This window comes from Suncus etruscus, chromosome 3, assembly GCF_024139225.1.
Source record: "Suncus etruscus isolate mSunEtr1 chromosome 3, mSunEtr1.pri.cur, whole genome shotgun sequence".
NCBI lineage: Eukaryota > Metazoa > Chordata > Mammalia > Eulipotyphla > Soricidae > Suncus > Suncus etruscus.
This window is the reverse complement of record NC_064850.1, coordinates 131,809,373-131,833,339: the sequence shown is the minus strand read 5'-3', so window position 1 is coordinate 131,833,339 and position 23,967 is coordinate 131,809,373. Positions and strand designations below refer to the sequence as shown.

The 23,967-nt window shown below is 38.2% G+C and overlaps 1 protein-coding gene and 1 non-coding gene across 2 annotated transcripts in view; one reads left to right on the top strand and one right to left on the bottom strand.

Moving 5' to 3' along the window:
* L3MBTL4 (L3MBTL histone methyl-lysine binding protein 4) overlaps nt 1-23,967 on the top strand; it is a 330,693-nt gene that overhangs the window by 179,210 nt on the left and 127,516 nt on the right. The window contains exon 12 of the mRNA XM_049770889.1: nt 5,536-5,606. Coding sequence (XP_049626846.1) covers nt 5,536-5,606 — 71 coding nt within the window. The remainder of the gene's footprint in view (nt 1-5,535; nt 5,607-23,967) is intronic.
* On the bottom strand, nt 5,734-5,866 carry LOC126005275 (small nucleolar RNA SNORA51). Its single transcript, XR_007494434.1, has one exon. It is a non-coding gene; the product is annotated as a small nucleolar RNA SNORA51 (small nucleolar RNA).

The window sequence follows — 23,967 nt, the reverse complement described above, 5'->3', positions numbered from 1 at the left end:
CAAAATTGTTTTCACTATTTTTTCTTACACATAATTCTCAAAAATATTCATATGTATATAATTTTAAATTAAATAAGTTATTGAATCACTGTGAGGTCCATTGTTACAAAGTTGTTCGTGATTGAGTTGCAAACATACAATGTCCAACTCATTTCTTTAGCAGTACACATTTCCCAGCATTAATGTCCCTACTTTATCTCCCACCACACCCTGTCCTCTTCCTTATCTGCCTTAATGATAAGCATTTTATTCTCTTTCTCTCTGTCTCTCTGTCTCTGTCTCTGTCTCTATCTCTGTCTCTGTCTCTCTCTCTCTCTCTCTCTCTCTCTCTCTCTCTCTCTTTCCAATTTAGGCACTGTCATTTGCAATATTGTTATTGAAAGAATATCATGTAGATCATGTTACCTCCTTTCACCACCCAGTACTTGTTCAGAGTTTGATGATTTATAATGCAGTATTTTTTAGTAATGCAGTATTTAAAGGTTTATTTTTTTTAAAAAAAGTAAAATGTAAAGTTTTACAAAGTAAATATAGTATATGAATCCTTCATTAGATTGATTGTCAATTCCTTGATCCACTTTGGTTTGTTATAAACAAACTCACTGCTAGTAGAAATAACCATGCGTGTATATGACCTTACTGAGCTTTTTGAAAGTCTTTAATATTTCCAAATTTAAGTGGAGATTTTCTCCTCTTTTTTGATGCTATAACAGTTTCTTTGTATTTAGATATTATTTGTGTGCCCTTCCTCATTATACTTATGTTAAAGTTGGCAGTGCCTGCATCTATTGGTAGATACCAGCCGGACCCAATATACCTGCATCGAGAAAAATCTCAAAGAAATTTTGGTGGACTCGAACAATTTACCTAAAAGCAAAAGATAGTGGTGCAGTTCATCCTGGCATCCTAGATGTGACACTTCTCTTCATTTTATGAGTGTCTCACTTTCTTCCTCTTCTCTTGCCTCTCCACTAATATCTCCCATATCCCTATCCCTCTGTTCTATTCTAAAGAGAGCTATTATATTTTAGAATAAATAAATATAAAAAGCCAACAAAAAGCTAATATTTGCCTTTAAAACCCTGTTAAAACATTCTAAAAGTTCTAGCAAACTAGGTATTTATGCAATTTGAGGCCAGGTAACAGTGTAAAACAGTCACATGCAACAATCATATTTTAGGTCTTAAAACCTTTTGTTTGATGACTAGAATCGGGGTAAGCCATTTTCCTTGAAAGCTCTGATAATAAATATGTTAAACTGTATGAACCATGAGTTCTAAACTATAATTACTCAACTCTGCCATTATAGTGTGAAAGCGACGTTTGACAATAAGTGAAGGAATCTGACTGTTACAATGAAACTTGAGGTAGAGAAAGAGACAGTGGATGGAACTGGACTTACACGACTATTTGCCAATTGCTATTTTAGAACTTACTTGGGTACATTTTAACTGAACTAAGTTAAATTTAAATTCTAGATCTTTAATTTGTCTTTTTTTTTTTTTTTTGCTTACTATATGTCTTTGAATAAGATTCTTAACATTTCGGGGCCAGAGGGGTGGCGCAGCAGTAGGGCATTTACCTTGCATATAACTGACCTAAGACTGACCACAGTTCAGTTCCCTGGTGTCTCATATGGTCCCTCAAGCCAGGAGAAATTTCTGAGTGCATAGCCAGGAGTAAACCTCTGAGCATCACTGGTGTGGCCCAAAAACCAAAAGAAAAATCTTACCATTTTTTTTTCAACACACATATGATGAACATTAATTGCTTCATTCAGGGAAACATCTATTTCAGGGCCTCAGAATTTTCTGAACACAGAGCAGTGGTTTGTAATGAGGAATGAAACATCGTAAGAGTGTCAAAGAATGTTGTTGCTGTTCCCTTTGGACTAGAGGTAGCATAATCCTAAGGTAAAGACCAATGGAAGAGAAAAAGAAGAGCAAAGCATAGCAGAGACTTAGAATGAAACTTGGCACATCTCAAAAATAGGTGCAATAGAAGTGATAATTTTCTAAGTCTTACTACAGATGTTTGACATATGAAACTATAAGAGTATTATTCATGAGTTTCAAGATTGTATAGAGTACTGGAAATGATGGCTATAGAAAAGGCATGAATCAGAATTGTAATTATTTCATGAAATGTTAATACCCAAAGATGTTATTGACTGTTTAATTTAAAAAATGATATATTATTGGCTTCATCATCTCTAAATATGTCACAACTATGTACAGTAAATTCTCTCAAAATGCGGCATTGAATGGCTTTTTCTCTGCCATCAAGATAAAGTGCAAGCATTTGAGAATAGTAAGACATAACTTGATTCTGACTTCTGTCTTAAACATCAATGCTTACCTTCCTTGCATTTTACCTCCTCTTATGACTTATGCTGATTCTATTCAAACTCCTGTTTTTCTACCACCCCAGTTATCAGGATCTTTACAAACTCATTGGTTATCCACATTTTGTTCCTTTCAGCACTAAACATGACATACTCTGCAGAGCTTCATAAATAGACCACACTTGCCATATTCCCCTGCCACATCAGGAGCATTATTGGCTTTTCCTGCCTTTTGCTCTGACATCTGAAATCTTCCAGACAATTTCTGTATATGCCCAGTAAACACTCTCTCTCAGGAAGATGATCTGTAGAGTTGGAAAAAAAAACAACAATGTTTTGAGTCCAAATACTTATTTTATGCCAAACTGGACACATTTTAATATAAGAACTTGCCTTCAGTTTCTTTCTTTAAGAAACAATGATTTAGACTTAAAAATTTATTTTTTAGAATGATATGAGGTTAAACAAAATGAAATATGAAGCTGCAGAATTAGTACAGGGGTTAAAGTGTTTATTTTGCATGAAGTTGATCCTACTTAAATCCCCAATAACACATGTCCTCCAAGCACTGCCATGTGAGAACTCCTGCCAAATGAAGAGAATGATGGGCCAGAGAGATAGTACAGAAGGGAACGTATCTGATTTGCATGCAATCAATTTGGGTTTAATCCCAACACCTCATATGGTCAGGAGTGATCCCTGAACACAGAGCCAGAAAAAAAGCCTCTGAGCATGTTCAGGTGGCTCAAAAAACTAAAAAATAAACTAAAAACTAAAAACTAAACTAAAAGTATGAGAGTCCTTAGAAGGTTCCTACCTCATTGAGAAAATGTAACAGAATCAGAACTGTTTATAGAATTCAACTTGGCACATCTTCCTAGTGCTGTGATAATTTTGAAAGCAAAACTATACTCGGATATCATAGCAAGCTGTGATTAATTACAAGTGCCTGACTTTTTCCCCCAAAAGCCATTCAACAAATTTAATTGACACTTTAAAATTGCTTTTTAAATATCCAGCAGAGTTATGTAGGATATTTTTCTATTTTTTAATGTGAAAGATGAAATCGAGATATTTGCCAGCACATATTCAAAGGATGCTTTAAGATGATTTGAAGATCAACACTTTCACAGAATTTATATAGCTTGAGGAAAAGCACTTAAAAATTTTGAGCAACATATTTATAAATATACAATTACTCTTTTTTCCTACCTTTTCTTTACGAAATGATGGCACTGTGCTCTTTAGGCCACTTGTGTGCCTAACATTCCATATTAACCAGCTATACCAGTTGATGCTCTCTCCTCTTAAGTTCAAGTTATCTTTCTGTAGTGTGGATTTTTCCCTGTAAGAATCTAATTATGTGATGTAAAGAGAACAGAATAATAAAAAATACATTTCAGGGACCGGAGTGATGGCACAGTGGATAGGGCATTTGCCTTGCACATGATTGACCTGGGTTTGATTTCTGGCCAAAGATCCTGCCAAGAGTGATTGCTGAGCAAGAGCCAAGAGCAACCCCTGAGAATCACTGGGTGTGGCTCAAAACCAAAAACATTTCTGTACATTGTAATTCAATAAAAACATTCTACAATGTTTTAAAGATGGTGTATGAATGCTCCCTACTTCATGAGATACTATTTTACTAGTTGTTAAAAATTTATGTAAAACAAATACTATCTCCATTTTATATTGAGAAGCTGAAACCACTAGAGATTAAAATGTATATTGGGTCCAAAAACTAGAGCATGATAGCTTAAATATGGCTCCAAATAGTGCCTTCCTGGATTCTGCCATGTACCACAAATTATTAATTAACTACCTGGGTTTAACAGCTTTATAGTAGCTCTATATAGATTCTCTTCTTAAAATTTTAAGATGGGAGACTGAAGCAATAGTACAGTGAGCAAGGCACTAGCATTGATTGCAGCTAATTTGACTTTCACCCCTGAAACCTTGCAAGATCCCCCCCCCCCAATCTCCGCAAAGAGTGATCCCTGGGTGTAGATCCGAGAGTAAGCACTGAGCACCTCTGAGTGTGGCCAAAAAGCCAAAAAAAAAAAAATTCTCAAGATGGGACTTCAATAAAATTTTTTTCTCAGTTTTATTTGCCTCTGATGATCTGTTGATGATGGTGGGGAAGCTCATTAACAAATAGGTGGTTCTGTCATAATACACATGTCTATTGAACATATAGCTCATATGATAGCCTTTCCTCAAATTATCCATGCCATTTAGTAACTATGTAACTTGGTAATTAGATCTGTTTATTCATCTAAAAAAGAAATTGAAACAATTATTGCATGCCTAATTGAAAGTCTCCTCAACAGAGAAAAGAGGGAGTGCTGTCCAAGTGCAATAAAAAAAACATTTGCAAGGAAAAATATAAATTTAATTAATACTGTAAGCATGTATGTGATCAATTATTTCAGGTCTTGTGCACATAAAATTAATTAATGGTAATTAGTAGCAATGCAAAAGTTTCATTTTATAAACTTCAATTTTCATTATAATTTATGAACTTCAAGTTTTGATAAAGATTTATAATTAAAGAATTACAAAATTAGCTTTTACTGAATAATAGAGCTTTTTTTCGGGGGGCGGGGGGGCACAGCTGGTGATGCTCAGAGGTTACACCTGGCTCTTCGCTCAAAAATAACTCCTGGCTGAGGGGACCAAAGGTGATCTCTAGGATTGAACCACAATCCGTTCTAGATCAGTCACGTGAAAAGCAAATGCCCTACTACTGCACCATTGCTCTGGCCCCATAATAGAGCCTTTTGAAATTTAATTCTTTGACATTAAGCAATGTAGCTAAATTACTTTATTATTTGATGATTAAAATAAGCACAAAATCATTGGTAGCAATTATTTATTCAACTAGTATATCACCTACAATTACTCCTCTTCAAAATCTGAAAAATTTATTATCCAGAAGTCTTAGAAACATCTCACTATCATAAAATGAGGTACACACTTTTACAAATTTAAGATTTCAAAATTAAGTTTTGAAAAAAACTGTTGTACTTGTTAAATACTAAGTTCATAAGAAAAATACTAAGAAGATGCCATGCAACGAATATCTAATAATTCATTATTTACATTCTGGATTCTATTTAAATATGCACTGCTATCATGATTCCCACCTCACAGGATAATGAATCTAGATTTTATTTCTGTTCTTTGCCCAGATTTGTAGAGAAGACAAAACGTTTGAAAATCAAAGGAAAAGAAGATATTGACTTTGATAATCTCTTCAGAGGTAAATCCAAAACACATTATATGTACTGTTGTGATGATTTGTTGTTTGTTGCTTTTTTTAGGAATGATGTAAAGAATGTGACTAAAATTCAAGTCTTTTAGTTTTTGGGGTTTTTTTTTTTCAATTTTTTTGTCCCCCAATTTACAATACAGACCAGGCAAAGGTTGAGGTGTATATGGGGTGCATTTACTGTACCTCCTCTTTCTATACAGTCAGTGTAAAGAACACTGACTGGGAATGTTGCATTGGTGAAGGATATATATATATATATATATATATATATATATATATATATATACTTATATATACTTATATATATAAAAGATATATATATTTAAAAATCAAAAAAAGAAAAGAAAAGACCTCCCAATTCTTACCACAAGTCTTTTAGTTTTAACAACATGAATAATAAGTTCTGTCACTTCTCTACTCTAAAATCTTAATTTTCTTATATATAAATTAAATAAGTAGACTATAATATTTACATCTTCACTCAAAAGATAGGACAAATGTAACCATATCAAAGTAGACCTCAGTGCTAAGATCTCCCTTTATATTCCCAAAGGCCATTAAGTAGTAACCAGTTCATCATTGTAATTCTGGGAATATAGCTCATTAAGACAAGCAGAAGATAATTGAGTTTATAAATAAGAATTAGCATTATAGGTAGTACAGCAGATAAAATGTTAGTTTTGCATGTCTCTAACCTGGGTTCAATCTCTGGCACCAGTATAGTCCCTCGAGCACTGATCTCCAGGAGTAATCTTTGAATGTAGAGCAAGGTGTAAGCCTTGAACACATCCCTGATGTGATTAAAAAAAAAAGAAAAGTGTAAGTTTGTAACCACTAAATATTAACAGATTAGAAATATTTGAAAGAGAATCACTTATTTTTATTTTATTTCTTGCTAAGGCTCAGCAGATTTAATTCCACTTGTAACTTTTGAGTATGTATTATATCACACTAAAAATAGATTTTCTCAAATCTGAGAGATAGTACAGAGGATAAGGCCTTGCATGTAGTCAATTCAAATTTGATCTCTAGCACAATATATAGTCCTTGTATGATCCTGAATTGATCCCTGAGCACTGCTGAATGTAGTCAAAAGAAATAGTGGGCAGGGGGGAGGGAGGGAGAAGAAATGCATATCTCTTTATTGTGTTAAAATTTTTTGCTCAGATAGCAATATTGAAATTTTGTGATTTGTTTCCTTTGTCTTAGTCATAATATTTCTACAAATATATAGATAGATAGAGATATAAGTATGTGTATATATTTCCTGCAATATAGTACATTTGATTGATCTCCTAGAGGAAAATGAAAATTTATAAACATTCTGCTACTCAGTTAAAAGGGCAGCAAATTAGCTCATTTTACTAGAACTTCATTTAACACATTCTACTAAGTAAAAATGGAGAACTTGTACCAAGGGTCATGGCTTTGAAAACAGAGCGAACTGCTGGTTTAAGGCAGAACCACACACATCTTGTAATTGAAAGAATTATTTATTCTTAGTCACCAATCCAAGAGGAATATGCCTCAGAAAATGGAGGAAAGTGAAGTTACTCTGATTCTATTGCATACATTTCATTCTATCAGAGATTTTTTCTATGTGATGTAACCAGAGATAACCTTATTTTAAACCAGATTAAATAACTTATTTCAGAAACTGCTCTATACAAATGTCCTAATCATTTACCAAGCCTTCTTTCTGTAAACAGCATGTTTTAGAACCCTATGAGAAGCCTTAAAAAAAGTGTCACAATTTTAATTCATGTTTTGACACTTTGGAAAATATCTCCACAGCATAATTATGTATATGTTCCTGTTAAAACAGATACACATTTTTGGAGTTCACATAGTAAATTTGTAACGAGAATCGTCGTTATAAAAATAGAAAATATCACTGGGAAAATATATTTGCATAATATGAAAGATGAGATCTCTTCTAGCTTGTTTAGTATACATTTGTTATTTTCTGCATCCCTTGTGTAGCCTTTAAGCACATGCATTTATTGACTATTTACTGTGTTCTTTGAAGCCTTTTAACACTTCAGTCTTCCTTCAGCAAAGGTCCCTGTTAAGACCTAGGGCATAAATGACAGGGCAGTGCCTGTGAGTGCCCAGACAATCCCCTGATATTTTCTTGTTAAGGAAATGCCTTCAGGAAGATTTTTTTATCAGGTGAATGAATCAAAGGATTTCCATTTGCTTCTCAGAGATGTTTTGTTCATTTTAGAGCCCTTACATATTGCTAAAATTAACAACTAGCATTCCCACTTTGGTAGTAAGGCTGTCGTTTTTTGTTTGTTTTGCTGTGTCTTAATCTACAGTATATTTGATAACATGGTTGCAGTAGTATACACTGTATAGTTTTGATGTACAAAGTTACTGCATCTTCTTCACTACCAAAGTACCCAAGACCCACATCACTGTACTTGTGTCACTTCTACTGTCTCTTTTTCTCCAGATCCCCACTGCCCTTATCCCCCTCACTTTTTCATCCACTGATTTGTAACCTGTTTCAGATTTGAAGGCCAACAGTTTGTCATCATTGAGACTCTATTTTCTGCTGTTATTCTCCTATATATGACAGATGTTTGGGGATATTTGGTATTTGAAAGAGAATGTAATTAATTAATTAAAGTATTTATTTATTTATTGGTTTTTGGGTAACACCGGGCAGTGCTCAGGGGTTACTCCTGGCTTCAAGCTCATAAATCACTCCTGGCAGCCCTGGGGGACCCATATGAGATGCCGGGATTCGAACAAATGACCTTCTGCATGAAAGGAAATGCCTTACCTCCATGCTATCTCTCTGGCCCGAAATCTTAATTTTTTTTTTATCTCTGTATTCTTCATCAATTAATGTTCTTGTAGAGAAATAGAAGTTGTTTTTAAATAAGACAACACAACAAAATGTTTTCATTTTGATTTCTATAAATAGATAAGCTCTGAGTTGGGGGAATACCTTCCATTATCACACTATCTTTTCCATTTTTTAAAATATTTTTATTTAAACATTTTGACTACAAATATGACTGTATTTGGGTTTCAGTCAGATAAAGAACACCCCTCTTTACCAGTGCAACCTTCCCATCACCAATGTCCCAAATCTTCCTCCTCCACACCCCACCCCCACCAGTATTTGAGATAGGTTTTCTACTTCCTTCATTCATTCACATTGTTATGTTAGTTGTCAGTGTAGTTATTTCTCTAACTGCACTCACCACTCTTCGTGATGAGCTACATATCGTGAGCTAGACCTTCCAGCTCTCATCTCCTTTGTCTCTGAGAATTATTGCAAAAATGTCTTTTACTTTTCTTAAAACCCATAAGATGAGTGAGACCATTCTGCATCTATCTCTTTCTCTCTGACTTATTTCACTCAACATAATAGATTTCATGTACATCCATGTATAGGAAAATTTTATAACTTCATCTCTCCTTTCGGCTGCATAATATTCCATTGTGTATAGGTACCGCAGTTTTTTTAGCCATTCATCTGTTGAAGGGCATCTGGGTTATTTCCAGAGTCTGGCTATTGCAAATAGCACTGCAATGAATATAGGTGTGAGGAAAGGATAGAACAACACATAGGTAAAACACTCCATGACACTGAGACTAAAGGCATCTTTAAGGAGGAAATGGCACTCTCCAAACAAGTGGAAACAGAGATAAACAGATGGGAATATATTAAGCTGAGAAGCTTCTGCACCTCAAAGGAAATAGTGCCCAGGATACAAGAGCCACCACTGAATGGGAGAAATATTCACCCAATACTCATCAGATAAGGGTCTAATATCCAAAATATACAAGGCACTGACAGAACTTTACAATAAAAAACATCTAATCTCATCAAAAAATGGGGAGACGAAATGAACAGTTTGTCAAAGAAGAAATACAAATGGCCAAAAGGCACATGAAAAAAATGCACCACATCACTACTCATCAAGGAGATGCAAATCAAAACAACTATGAGGCACCATTTTACACCACAGAGATTGGTGCACATTACAAAGAATGAGAACAAGCAGTGCTGGCAGGGATATGGAGAGAAAGAAACCTGTATTCACTGCTGGTGGGAATGCCATCTAGTCCAACCTTTATGGAAAGCGATATGGAGATTCCTCCAAAAACTGGAAATTGAGCTCCCATATGATCCAGCTATACTACTTCTAGGGATATACCCTAGGAACACACAAACACACACACACACACACACACAAATCACCATCTCAAAGTTGGTGATAGGGTGAGGTTTGAAAAGGACTTGTTAAGTCATATATTGTCAATAATTTCTTCTGAATTTAATCCTTTTTAATTTTGTATTTTCCTTTCACTGCAGACATTTTTAAAATTCATTTTTAGGGCCGAAGAGATAGCATGGAGGTAAGGCGTTTGCCTTTCATGCAGGAGGTCATCAGTTCGAATCCCAGCGTCCATATGGTCCCCCGTGCCTGCCAGGAGCAATTTCTGAGCATGGAGCCAGGAATAACCCCTGAGCAGTGCCATGTGTGACCCAAAAACCAAAAAAAAAAAATTCATTTTTAGCTTGGACACTTTGATTTACGGTATTATTAATGGTAGAGTTTCATATATACTACATCCCAACAACCCTTTTCCTATTCCCCCATTCTTCATCACAATAAACTAATCTGTACCTTTTAGATTACTTATTTGACTCTCAACTAGGTAAAGCTTATTGTCTGGTCTCCTCCTGCATATCATGGCTTGGGGCAGTGAATGAACTGTGGGCTCCCACAGTCTGAAGGAAATCCCTGGGAAATTACAGAAAAACTTATAGGATGGTAACAGCTAAGATGGAGCCATCTCAGCATGGTAAGGGAAAACTGAGATTTCATATTTTATTCCCCCTTCTCAAGAATGGGACCCTGATACTTTCTGGTCAGTTATAGAATCTATCAAGGCAATTTTGCACTGAGTTGGACACGATAAAATAAAAAAAAGGTTTCAATGCTGTCAGGGAGCATCTTAGTTACCTAGACATATATGATACCATGCCTCAGTTGCCTGCATCTGCAGTTCCATATTATCTACCCACTGTAGTCCAATTGCCTCATGCCTACAGGAAACAAATTTTCCAAGAAAGTTAAAATATTACTTCCTCTTAATAATAACATGCAGACACCCACCAAGTGACTGAAGAAAGTCAAGACCCAAGAGAGCAAAACCTGCCATTTTTGAAAAGACTTTTCCTGGAGTTGAGAGGTCTTTATTGAATGGAAAATTGGTCTGGACTTACACGCAGGCTTATAATACAGAGGTAACATTTTTCTCTGAAGGCAACACACACATTAAGGACTAGGAAGACCCCATGTCTAGAAAAGGAAAGTAATGTATGGAGGTTGAAAGCCAACTTATTTATAGGTATTGTGGACTATTTTAGATTTGTTTTGCTGAAACCATTTTCTCTCCATCTTTACTTCTTGTTTATCTAATTGTTTGTTCTTAATAACCTAAGCTAATTATTTGGAATAAACACATCAAGAAATTTTGCCATTAGGGTTTGACTATTATTGTTGAGAAATCCTACACAGTGGCTTAGGACAGAACAGGTGACTCAAAATAGTGAAAAGATTAGTTTAATTCATGGACATCATATATTAATGGCTTAATACTTAAAAGTTTCAAAAATTATATTTCTCTAAGAATTTGGCCTATTTTAAGTTTTTAGATTTGATTATGTGAAGTTGTTCATAATCTCCTCTAAGAGATTTTTAGTGATTATATATAGATTCTGTGATCATATCCAATCTCAGTTTTTTGAGATTCTATGTGTTGTCATGTTCCTTCTGTTTCTGAATTTATTGTCATCTTCTCTGTAGCCTAACATAATACCATACTGAATTTTCTCTTTCTACTTGTTTTCTCTTAATTTTTACTATCATAGTTCTGCTGTACTGACCCACTTTATTTGGGGCTTATTCTTATTGGTTTTTCCTGATTCCTTTGAGTGATCACCTAATTATTTGCTTTTTCTTCCTCTATCCTCTTTGTGGAGGCTAGTGGGAGGAGTGGTTACCGTATTTAGTTGTGAGGCTGGTATAGTTGAATGCGAATTTCTTTGCAGATTTCACTCTTTAGTTTTGGTGCTCTCAGACACTGCATTTCATTGGACAACACACATTTGGTTGTGGAGGAGAGGATTCTAAATTAAGAGGAGTCAGGAGCACACCTACCATGTGGACTCAAGCTTTTGAAGTGAATGCACTACTACTGAGCTACTTTCCTTTTAAAATATGTTTTGACATAATCCACTTTATCTAAGCGTATTATATTATACTTACTTATATTCAATAGGTTTGATTTATTTAATTTTATTATCATTTAATTAAAATCATTTTCATTTACATTATAGCTTTTTAAGATATGTGGTTTGAGTGAAATAGTTTTCCAAATAGTTTGGAGTTTCTATTCCTTTTTTGTTTGTTTGTTTGTTTGTTTTGGGTCACACTGGTAGCACTCAGGGGTTACTCCTGGCTCTGCGCTCAAAAATCACTCCTGGCTCAGTGAACCATATGGGATGCAAGGGCTCAAACCTGTATCAATCCTGAGTAAGCTGTGTGGAAACAAATGCCCTACCACTGTGCTACCACTCCAACCCCTTATTACGTTTTTGTTTCGATGATAAGAAGTCATGGTTTGAATATTAACTTTTAAATCTGTTATTTGAACTTAATTATTCTTAATTACACGTCCTTTTATCTGCTTGTTTTTTTGTCTGCTTGTTCTGTTGGTTTCTGACAAAACATTCATAGTTCATTATTTATATTTTGGTTTTGGTTTTGAGTCACACCAAGATATGCCATTGCTTTCTTCTAGATCTGCACTCAGGGATCACTCCTAGTGTTCAAGGACTAACATATAGTTCTGATGTTTAAATATGGGTAAGCTGCACACCAGGCAACAAGCCCCTCTGTATTATCTCTCTGCAACTTTTATTTTTCAATCAAAAATTATATATATATGTTTTCTATATTTTTGTTGTACTTTATTAATTGAAATTTTATTGAGGTATTATGATTTGTGTATTATTCATATCCATGACCTGTAGACTTACAATGTTTCTGTAGCACACCTGCCACCAGAGTACCAGTATAAGATTTCTCCTTATCATGCGTAGTAATGCACTTTCAATATTAGCATAGCAGACAAAACATACATCTTGGGTGCTAATACACTTTTAATATTAGCATAGCAGACAAAACATACATCTTTCATCTGTATGTAGCATAATTTTATCATTTTAAAGGCTCCATTTATGCATTTCTTTTATATTAATTTATAAATAATAAGTCTTATAAATAAAGACTTTTTAAAGTCTTCTTAATCCAAAGTTGACTTTATTTGCTTTTTTTTTTTTGGTTTTTGGGTCACACCCGGCAATGCTCAGGGGTTACTCCTGGCTCTATGCTCAGAAATCACTCCTGGTAGGCTCGGGAGACCATCTGGGATGCCGGAATATGAACCACCAACCTTCTGCATGCAAGGTAAACACCTTACCTCCATGCTATCTCTCCGGCCCCTGCCTTTTATTTTTAAAAATGTTTTTGCTGGCTAGAGAACTATGTATTGGAAGGTTTGTTTTTTTTTAATTCACATTTCTCCATAGAAATTGGCTTTCAGATTCCTAAATTTTAATAAAAGCCAGGTGTTTAATACAGTTGTGGTATCATATGCCAAGTCTTTGTAAGACCTTGTGTTTGATCCCTGGCAGCTCACTTACCTTTACCCTCAACCCTGCTGAAGGTGAACTCTATATAAACATCATAATTGGTGAAATGTCTCTAGAACTTAAAACTACGTGCAACCACATCCAGTGTACAAGAGTACCAGCTAAAGGAGACACAAATAAAAGTACCCTAAGTTATATCCTAGTCACAATGATGAAAACCACAGATAGAGAATATTGAAAGCAGCAAGAAACAAAAGGGAAATTACAAAGATTTACAGCAGATTTATCAAAAGCCACCTCCTGGTATGAAGGTGTGGTGGAATATAGTGAAAAACTCAATGAAATGAACTCCACTGAAACACTAGATTCATATTGCAAAATAACAGGCTACAAAATTAACATGCAAAAATGAATAGCCTTCCTTTACATCAATAATGATAGAGAAGAGATGGACATTAATAAAATAATACTATTCACATTAATGTCACACAAACTCAAATAACTTTGGAGTCAACTTAACTAAAGATGTGAAGGACCTATACAAATAAAACAACTACAAAAGCCTGCTTCAAGAATTAAGAGAGGAATAAAGAAATGGAGATACCAACCCTGCTCATGGATTGGCAGGATTAACATCATTAAAAAGCATTGTACAGATTTAATGCAATCCCTCTAAAGAACCCATGATATTCTTCAAAGAAGTTGATCAAACACTCCAGAAATTTATTTGGAATAATAAATACCCACAAATAGCTAAAGCAATCTTTGGGAAAAGGAATATGGGAGGCATTACTTTCAACAATTTTAAATTGTATAACAAAGCAATAGTTATTAAAACAGCATGATATTGTGGGGTCGGGTAGGTGGCGCTGGAGGTAAAGTGTCTGCCTTGCAAGCGCTAGCCAAGGAAGGACCGCGGTTCGATCCCCCGGCGTCCCATATGGTCCCCCCAAGCCAGGGGCAATTTCTGAGTGCTTAGCCAGGAGTAACCCCTGAGCATCAAATGGGTATGGCCCAAAATCCAAAAAAAAAAAAAAAAACAGCATGATATTGTAATAAAGACAGACCCTCAGATCAGTAGAATAGACTTGACGGCAAAAGCTGGCTCCCTGTGTGTGACACCAGGCGGGGAAAATCCGCGAAAGTACACCGGCCCAGTGGGGCTCAGCTGTGAAAGACTGTGAGTGTGACCTGTCTATGTCTGTCTACTGTCCTCTTGCGTGAAACTCTTGCGAGTGGGGCAAAAAGAGGCTCAGAGGAGCACGGCCGCTCCGCTTCGCTACGCGGCCGTGCACTCTTTCTAAGGAAAGAACTCCATTGCAACAAGAAGGAAAAATCACACTAAGAACGGCGCTATATCACAGAAGCAAACATTTCTCTCTGGACTGTCTTCTCTGTTACATGCTCGGGCCTAAGATTTGACCCAGTGTGAGGCTTCATCCACGGAGGACTCCCCTCCCTTAGAGGCAAGTCAGCCCATCCAGAAAGGGAGGAGCCAGAGGAGTGTGCTGCCTACATCATATAGACAATGAATACCACTACAACACGTAGAAAAACCCACAATACAAATGTGACAATGGGGAAACAGCGCAGGCCAGCATCAGACATAGAGAATGAAGATGACAATTCTGAGGACCAGATAATGACTGAACAACTAATCAACCTCTCAGATAAGGACTTTAGACTAGCAATATGGAAGGTGCTCAACAGACTCCAAGAAACCATGGATCGAGTTGAACAGAACACTAATAAGAACCAAGAAAATATGAAGGCAGAAATGACAAAACTCCAAACTGAAATAACATGTCAACTAACAGGACTGAAAAAGTCAGTAAACGAAGTGAATGACAAAATGGATAAGCTCTGGGACAGGGTATCAGAAGCTGAGAATAGACTTGGTGCTGTGGAAGATGAGATACATAACAATTCCATACAGCAGGAGAGATTGGACAAAAAACTTAAAGCAAATGAGCAGACAATGGAAAAATTAGTCAAAGAATGGGAACAGACGAAAATAGAAGTCTATGATAAGATCAACAGAAACAACTTAAGAATCATTGGAGTCCCAGAGACCCAGGAAGAAAATTTCCAGGAAGAATCAATGGTCAAGAACATCATTAAAGAGAAACTTCCAGAGCTAAAGAATATATGTGATCAAATCCTGCATGCCCGAAGAGTACCAACCAAAAGAGACCCCAGAAAAACCACCCCAAGACACATCCTAGTCACAATGACAAATCCCACAGATAGAGACAGAATTCTGAAAACAGCAAGATCAAAAGGGGAAATCATGTTCAAGCAAGCTTCCCTGAGATTTACAGCAGACCTGTCACCAGAAACGCTCAATGCCAGAAAGCAGTGGTGGGATATTGTGACAAGACTGAATGAAATGAATGCTTCACCCAGAATACTATACCCAGCAAAACTCACTTTCCGGTTTGATGGAAGAATACATGGTTTCACAGACAAAAAACAGCTCAGAAACTTCACAGACACAAAACCAGTCTTAAGAGAAAAACTGAAAGACCTAATCTAAGACAAGACTACCCAAAAGACACACCAAATTTTGAAATAAAGATGGCGTTAAATCCCAGGACAATTCTTTCTCTCAACGTCAATGGACTAAATGCACCAGTTAAGAGACACAGAGTGGCTAAATGGATCAAAAAACTCAATCCAACCTTCTGCTGCCTACAAGAAACGCACCTGAATAGTCAGAACAAACATAGACTCAAAATAAAAGGCTGGAGAAAAGTTATCCAAGCAAACAACACCCATAAAAAAGCTGGAGTGGCCATACTAATATCAGATAATGCAAACTTTATACTCAGGAAGGTTGTAAGGGACAAAGACGGACATTTTATATTAATCAAGGGGTACGTAGAGCAGGAAGAATTCACTCTCCTAAACATATATGCACCGAATGAGGGGCCAGCAAAATATTTAATACAACTGCTGACAAATCTGAAAAATAATATCAACAACAACACAATAATTGTGGGGGACCTAAACACGGCTTTGTCAACACTGGACAGGTCAACCAGACTGAAACCCAACAAGAATATACTAGACCTGAGGAGAGAAATGGAAGAAAGAGGCCTAGTGGATATATATAGGACACTCCATCCCCAGAAACCTGGATACACATTCTTCTCCAATGTACATGGGACATTCTCCAGGATAGACTACATGCTGGCACATAAAACATACCTCCATAAGATCAAGAGGATAGAAATTTTGCAGACTACCTTCGCTGACCACAAGGCTCTGAAATTATTTGTGAACTCCAAAGGGACTCAGAAGAAACACTTTAACACCTGGAAGTTAAACAGCCTCATGCTCAATAACCAGTGGGTCCGAGATGAAATCAAGGAGGAAATAAAAAGGTTCCTGGAAACAAATGACAATAAAGACACAAACTCTCAGAACTTATGGGACACAGCAAAAGCAGTACTGAGAGGAAAATTTATAGCTTTGCAAGCACACATCAGGAAGGAAGAAGGAGCTTACCTGAGTAGCTTAATGACACAGCTAATAGAACTAGAAAATGCTCAACAAAAGGACCCAAGAACAGGAAGACAGAAGGAAATAACAAAGCTGAGAGCAGAAATCAACGAAGTGGAAACTCAAAAAACAATCCGAAAGATCAACGAAAGCAGAAGTTGGTTCTTTGAAAAAATAAACAAGATTGATAGACCACTGGCAAACCTAACAAAGAAAGAGAGAGAGAGAAACTTGATAACTCGTATCAGGAATGAAAAAGGAGAGATCACTACTGATATGACAGAGATTCAAAGGGTAATCAGAAACTACTTTGAAAAACTCTACGCCACTAAAAATGAGAACCTGGAAGAAATGGATAAATTCTTGGACTCTTATAATCTTCCACGGTTGAAGGAAGAGGATGTAGCATATCTAAACACCCCCATCACCATTGATGAAATTAAAACAGTAATCAAATGTCTGCCGAAAAACAAAAGCCCAGGTCCAGATGGATTCACTAATGAATTCTATCAAACTTTCCAAGAGGAACTACTGCCAATCTTGGCAAGACTCTTTCATGAAATTGAACAAACAGAAACACTTCCAAATAGCTTTTATGAAGCCAACATCACCTTGATACCTAAACCAGACAGAGACACTACCAAAAAAGAAAATTACAGACCAATATCACTGATGAATGCAGATGCAAAGATCCTCAACAAAATCCTGGCAAATAGGATTCAATGCCTCATTAAGAAGATCATCCACTACGATCAAGTAGGTTTCATCCCAGGAATGCAAGGCTGGTTTAACATCCGTAAATCTATCAACATAATACACAACATCAATAACAAGAAAAATAAAAACCACATGATCATATCAATAGATGCAGAGAAAGCATTTGATAAGGTCCAACACCCATTCTTGATCAAAACTCTCAGCAAGATGGGAATGGAGGGAACCTTTCTCAATATAGTGAAGGCCATCTACCACAAGCCAGTGGCAAATATTATCCTCAATGGAGAAAAACTGAAAGCCTTCCCTCTAAATTCTGGCACAAGACAAGGCTGTCCTCTCTCACCACTCCTATTCAACATAGCACTGGAAGTACTTGCTATAGCGATTAGGCAAGAAAAGGATATCAAGGGAATCCAGATAGGAAAGGAAGAAGTCAAGCTCTCACTGTTTGCAGATGACATGATACTCTACTTAGAAAACCCTAAAGACTCTATCAAAAAGCTTCTAGAAACAATAGACTCATATAGCAAGGTGGCAGGCTACAAAATTAACACACAAAAATCAATGGCCTTTCTATACACCAACAGTAATAAAGAAGAAATGGACATTAAGAAAACAACCCCATTCACAATAGTACCACACAAACTCAAATATCTTGGAATCAACTTGACTAAATATGTGAAGGACCTATACAAAGAAAACTATAAAACTCTGCTCCAAGAAATAAGAGAGGACACACGGAAATGGAAACACATACCCTGCTCATGGATTGGCAGGATTAACATCATCAAAATGTCAATACTCCCCAAGGCATTATACAGATTTAATGCCATCCCTCTAAAGATACCCATGACATTCTTCAAAGAAGTGGATCAGACACTTTTGAAATTCATTTGGAACAATAAACACCCTCGAATAGCTAAAGCAATCATTGGGAAAAAGAATATGGGAGGAATTACTTTTCCCAACTTTAAACTGTACTACAAAGCAACAGTTATCAAAACAGCATGGTATTGGAATAAGGATAGGTCCTCAGATCAGTGGAATAGGCTTGAATACTCAGAAAATGTTCCCCAGAGATACAACCATCTAATTTTTGATAAAGGAGCAGGAAATCCTAAATGGAGCAGGGAAAGCCTCTTCAACAAGTGGTGTTGGCACAATTGGATAGCCACTTGCAAAAAATTAAACTTAGACCCCCAGCTAACATCATGTACAAAGGTAAAATCCAAATGGATTAAAGACCTCGATATCAGCCCCAAAACCATAAGATATATAGAACAGCACATAGGCAAAACACTCCAGGACATTACAGGCATCTTCAAGGAGGAAACTGCACTCTGCAAGCAAGTGAAAGCAGAGATTAACAGATGGGAATATATTAAGCTGAGAAGCTTCTGCACCTCAAAGGAAATAGTGCCCAGGATACAAGAGCCACCCACTGAGTGGGAGAAACTATTCACCCAATACCCATCAGATAAGGGGCTAATCTCCAAAATATACAAGGCACTGACAGAACTTTACAAGAAAAAAACATCTAACCCCATCAAAAAATGGGGAGAAGAAATGAACAGACACTTTGACAAAGAAGAAATACGCATGGCCAAAAGACACATGAAAAAATGTTCCACATCACTAATCATCAGGGAGATGCAAATCAAAACAACGATGAGATACCACCTCACACCCCAGAGAATGGCACACATCACAAAGAATGAGAATAAACAGTGTTGGCGGGGATGTGGAGAGAAAGGAACTCTTATCCACTGCTGGTGGGAATGCTGTCTAGTTCAACCTTTATGGAAAGCGATATGGAGATTCCTCCAAAAACTGGAAATCGAGCTCCCATACGATCCAGCTATACCACTCCTAGGAATATACCCTAGGAACACAAAAATACAATACAAAAACCCCTTCCTTACACCTATATTCATTGCAGCTCTATTTACCATAGCAAGACTCTGGAAACAACCAAGATGCCCTTCAACAGATGAATGGCTAAAGAAACTGTGGTACATATACACAATGGAATATTATGCAGCTGTCAGGAGAGATGAAGTCATGAAATTTTCCTATACATGGATGTACATGGAATCTATTATGCTGAGTGAAATAAGTCAGAGAGAGAGAGAAAAACGCAGAATGGTCTCACTCATCTATGGGTTTTAAGAAAAATGAAAGACACCCTTGTAATAATAATTTTCAGACACAAAAGAGAAAAGAGCTGGAAGTTCCAGCTCACCTCAGGAAGCTCACCACAAAGAGTGATGAGTTTAGTTAGAGAAATAACTACATTTTGAACTGTCCTAATATTGAGAATGTATGAGGGAAATGTAGAGCCTGTTTAGGGTACAGGCGGGGGTTGGGTGGGGAGGAGGGTGATTTGGGACTTGGGTGATGGGAATGTTGCACTGGTGATGGGTGGTGTTCCTTTTATGACTGAAACCCAAACACAATCATGTATGTAATCAAGGTGTTTAAATAAAAAAAAAATTAAAAAAAAAATAAATAAATGTTGCACTGGTTAAAAAAAAAAAAAAAAAAAAAAAAGACTTTTATAGTCTTAGTTAACTTGAAGGTACTTGATTTTCTGTGGCAAATTGTGAATGCATTTTTAAAAAAAAAAAAAAAAAAAAAAAAAAAAAAAAGAGCCTCCAGAAACCTCGCTCGCCCAGACGCCATTTTCAGGGAGGGACTTCAGAGCATAAAAACCGGCTAACCTTTGCAAAAGCTGGCTCCCTGTGTGTGACACCAGGCGGGGAAAATCCGCGAAAGTACACCGGCCCAGTGGGGCTCAGCTGTGAAAGACTGTGAGTGTGACCTGTCTATGTCTGTCTACTGTCCTCTTGCGTGAAACTCTTGCGAGTGGGGCAAAAAGAGCCTCCAGAAACCTCGCTCGCCCAGACGCCATTTTCAGGGAGGGACTTCAGAGCATAAAAACCGGCTAACCTTTGCAAAAGCTGGCTCCCGGTGTGTGACACCAGGCGGGGAAAATCCGCGAAAGTACACCGGCCCAGTGGGGCTCAGCTGTGAAAGACTGTGAGTGTGACCTGTCTATGTCTGTCTACTGTCCTCTTGCGTGAAACTCTTGCGAGTGGGGCAAAAAGAGCCTCCAGAAACCTCGCTCGCCCAGACGCCATTTTCAGGGAGGGACTTCAGAGCATAAAAACCGGCTAACCTTTGCAAAAGCTGGCTCCCGGTGTGTGACACCAGGCGGGGAAAATCCGCGAAAGTACACCGGCCCAGTGGGGCTCAGCTGTGAAAGACTGTGAGTGTGACCTGTCTATGTCTGTCTACTGTCCTCTTGCGTGAAACTCTTGCGAGTGGGGCAAAAAGAGCCTCCAGAAACCTCGCTCGCCCAGACGCCATTTTCAGGGAGGGACTTCAGAGCATAAAAACCGGCTAACCTTTGCAAAAGCTGGCTCCCTGTGTGTGACACCAGGCGGGGAAAATCCGCGAAAGTACACCGGCCCAGTGGGGCTCAGCTGTGAAAGACTGTGAGTGTGACCTGTCTATGTCTGTCTACTGTCCTCTTGCGTGAAACTCTTGCGAGTGGGGCAAAAAGAGCCTCCAGAAACCTCGCTCGCCCAGACGCCATTTTCAGGGAGGGACTTCAGAGCATAAAAACCGGCTAACCTTTGCAAAAGCTGGCTCCCGGTGTGTGACACCAGGCGGGGAAAATCCGCGAAAGTACACCGGCCCAGTGGGGCTCAGCTGTGAAAGACTGTGAGTGTGACCTGTCTATGTCTGTCTACTGTCCTCTTGCGTGAAACTCTTGCGAGTGGGGCAAAAAGAGCCTCCAGAAACCTCGCTCGCCCAGACGCCATTTTCAGGGAGGGACTTCAGAGCATAAAAACCGGCTAACCTTTGCAAAAGCTGGCTCCCGGTGTGTGACACCAGGCGGGGAAAATCCGCGAAAGTACACCGGCCCAGTGGGGCTCAGCTGTGAAAGACTGTGAGTGTGACCTGTCTATGTCTGTCTACTGTCCTCTTGCGTGAAACTCTTGCGAGTGGGGCAAAAAGAGCCTCCAGAAACCTCGCTCGCCCAGACGCCATTTTCAGGGAGGGACTTCAGAGCATAAAAACCGGCTAACCTTTGCAAAAGCTGGCTCCCTGTGTGTGACACCAGGCGGGGAAAATCCGCGAAAGTTCACCGGCCCAGTGGGGCTCAGCTGTGAAAGACTGTGAGTGTGACCTGTCTATGTCTGTCTACTGTCCTCTTGCGTGAAACTCTTGCGAGTGGGGCAAAAAGAGCCTCCAGAAACCTCGCTCGCCCAGACGCCATTTTCAGGGAGGGACTTCAGAGCATAAAAACCGGCTAACCTTTGCAAAAGCTGGCTCCCTGTGTGTGACACCAGGCGGGGAAAATCCGCGAAAGTACACCAGCCCAGTGGGGCTCAGCTGTGAAAGACTGTGAGTGTGACCTGTCTATGTCTGTCTACTGTCCTCTTGCGTGAAACTCTTGCGAGTGGGGCAAAAAGAGGCTCAGAGGAGCACGGCCGCTCCGCTTCGCTACGCGGCCGTGCACTCTTTCTAAGGAAAGAACTCCATTGCAACAAGAAGGAAAAAGCACACTAAGAACGGCGCTATATCACAGAAGCAAACATTTCTCTCTGGACTGTCTTCTCTGTTGCATGCTCGGGCCTAAGATTTGACCCAGTGTGAGGCTTCATCCACGGAGGACTCCCCTCCCTTAGAGGCAAGTCAGCCCATCCAGAAAGGGAGGAGCCAGAGGAGTGTGCTGCCTACATCATATAGACAATGAATACCACTACAACACGTAGAAAAACCCACAATACAAGTGTGACAATGGGGAAACAACGCAGGCCAGCATCAGACATAGAGAATGAAGATGACAATTCTGAGGACCAGATAATGACTGAACAACTAATCAATCTCTCAGATAAGGACTTTAGACTAGCAATATGGAAGGTGCTCAACAGACTCCAAGAAACCATGGATCGAGTTGAACAGAACACTAATAAGAACCAAGAAAATATGAAGGCAGAAATGACAAAACTCCAAACTGAAATAACATGTCAACTAACAGGACTGAAAAAGTCAGTAAACGAAGTGAATGACAAAATGGATAAGCTCTGGGACAGGGTATCAGAAGCTGAGAATAGACTTGGTGCTGTGGAAGATGAGATACATAACAATTCCATACAGCAGGAGAGATTGGACAAAAAAACTTAAAGCAAATGAGCAGACAATGGAAAAATTAGTCAAAGAATGGGAACAGACGAAAATAGAAGTCTATGATAAGATCAACAGAAACAACTTAAGAATCATTGGAGTCCCAGAGACCCAGGAAGAAAATTTCCAGGAAGAATCAATGGTCAAGAACATCATTAAAGAGAAACTTCCAGAGCTAAAGAATATATGTGATCAAATCCTGCATGCCCGAAGAGTACCAACCAAAAGAGACCCCAGAAAAACCACCCCAAGACACATCCTAGTCACAATGACAAATCCCACAGATAGAGACAGAATTCTGAAAACAGCAAGATCAAAAGGGGAAATTATGTTCAAGCAAGCTTCCCTGAGATTTACAGCAGACCTGTCACCAGAAACGCTCAATGCCAGAAAGCAGTGGTGGGATATTGTGACAAGACTGAATGAAATGAATGCGTCACCCAGAATACTATACCCAGCAAAACTCACTTTCCGGTTTGATGGAAGAATACATGGTTTCACAGACAAAAAACAGCTCAGAAACTTCACAGACACAAAACCAGTCTTAAGAGAAAAACTGAAAGACCTAATCTAACACAAGACTACCCAAAAGACACACCAAATTTTGAAATAAAGATGGCGTTAAATCCCAGGACAATTCTTTCTCTCAACGTCAATGGACTAAATGCACCAGTTAAGAGACACAGAGTGGCTAAATGGATCAAAAAACTCAATCCATGGGGCCGGGCGGTGGCGCTGGAGGTAAGGTGCCTGCCTTGCCTGCGCTAGCCTAGGACGGACCGTGGTTCGATCCCCCGGCGTCCCATATGGTCCCCCAAGAAGCCAGGAGCAACTTCTGAGCGCATAGCCAGGAGTAACCCCTGAGCGTCACAGGGTGTGGCCCAAAAACCAAAAAAAAAAAAAAAAAAAAAAAAAAAAAAAAAAAAAAAAAAAAAAAAAAAAAAACTCAATCCAACCTTCTGCTGCCTACAAGAAACGCACCTGAATAGTCAGAACAAACATAGACTCAAAATAAAAGGCTGGAGAAAAGTTATCCAAGCAAACAACACCCATAAAAAAGCTGGAGTGGCCATACTAATATCAGATAATGCAAACTTTATACTCAGGAAGGTTGTAAGGGACAAAGACGGACATTTTATATTAATCAAGGGGTACGTAGAGCAGGAAGAATTCACTCTCCTAAACATATATGCACCGAATGAGGGGCCAGCAAAATATTTAATACAACTGTTAACAAATCTGAAA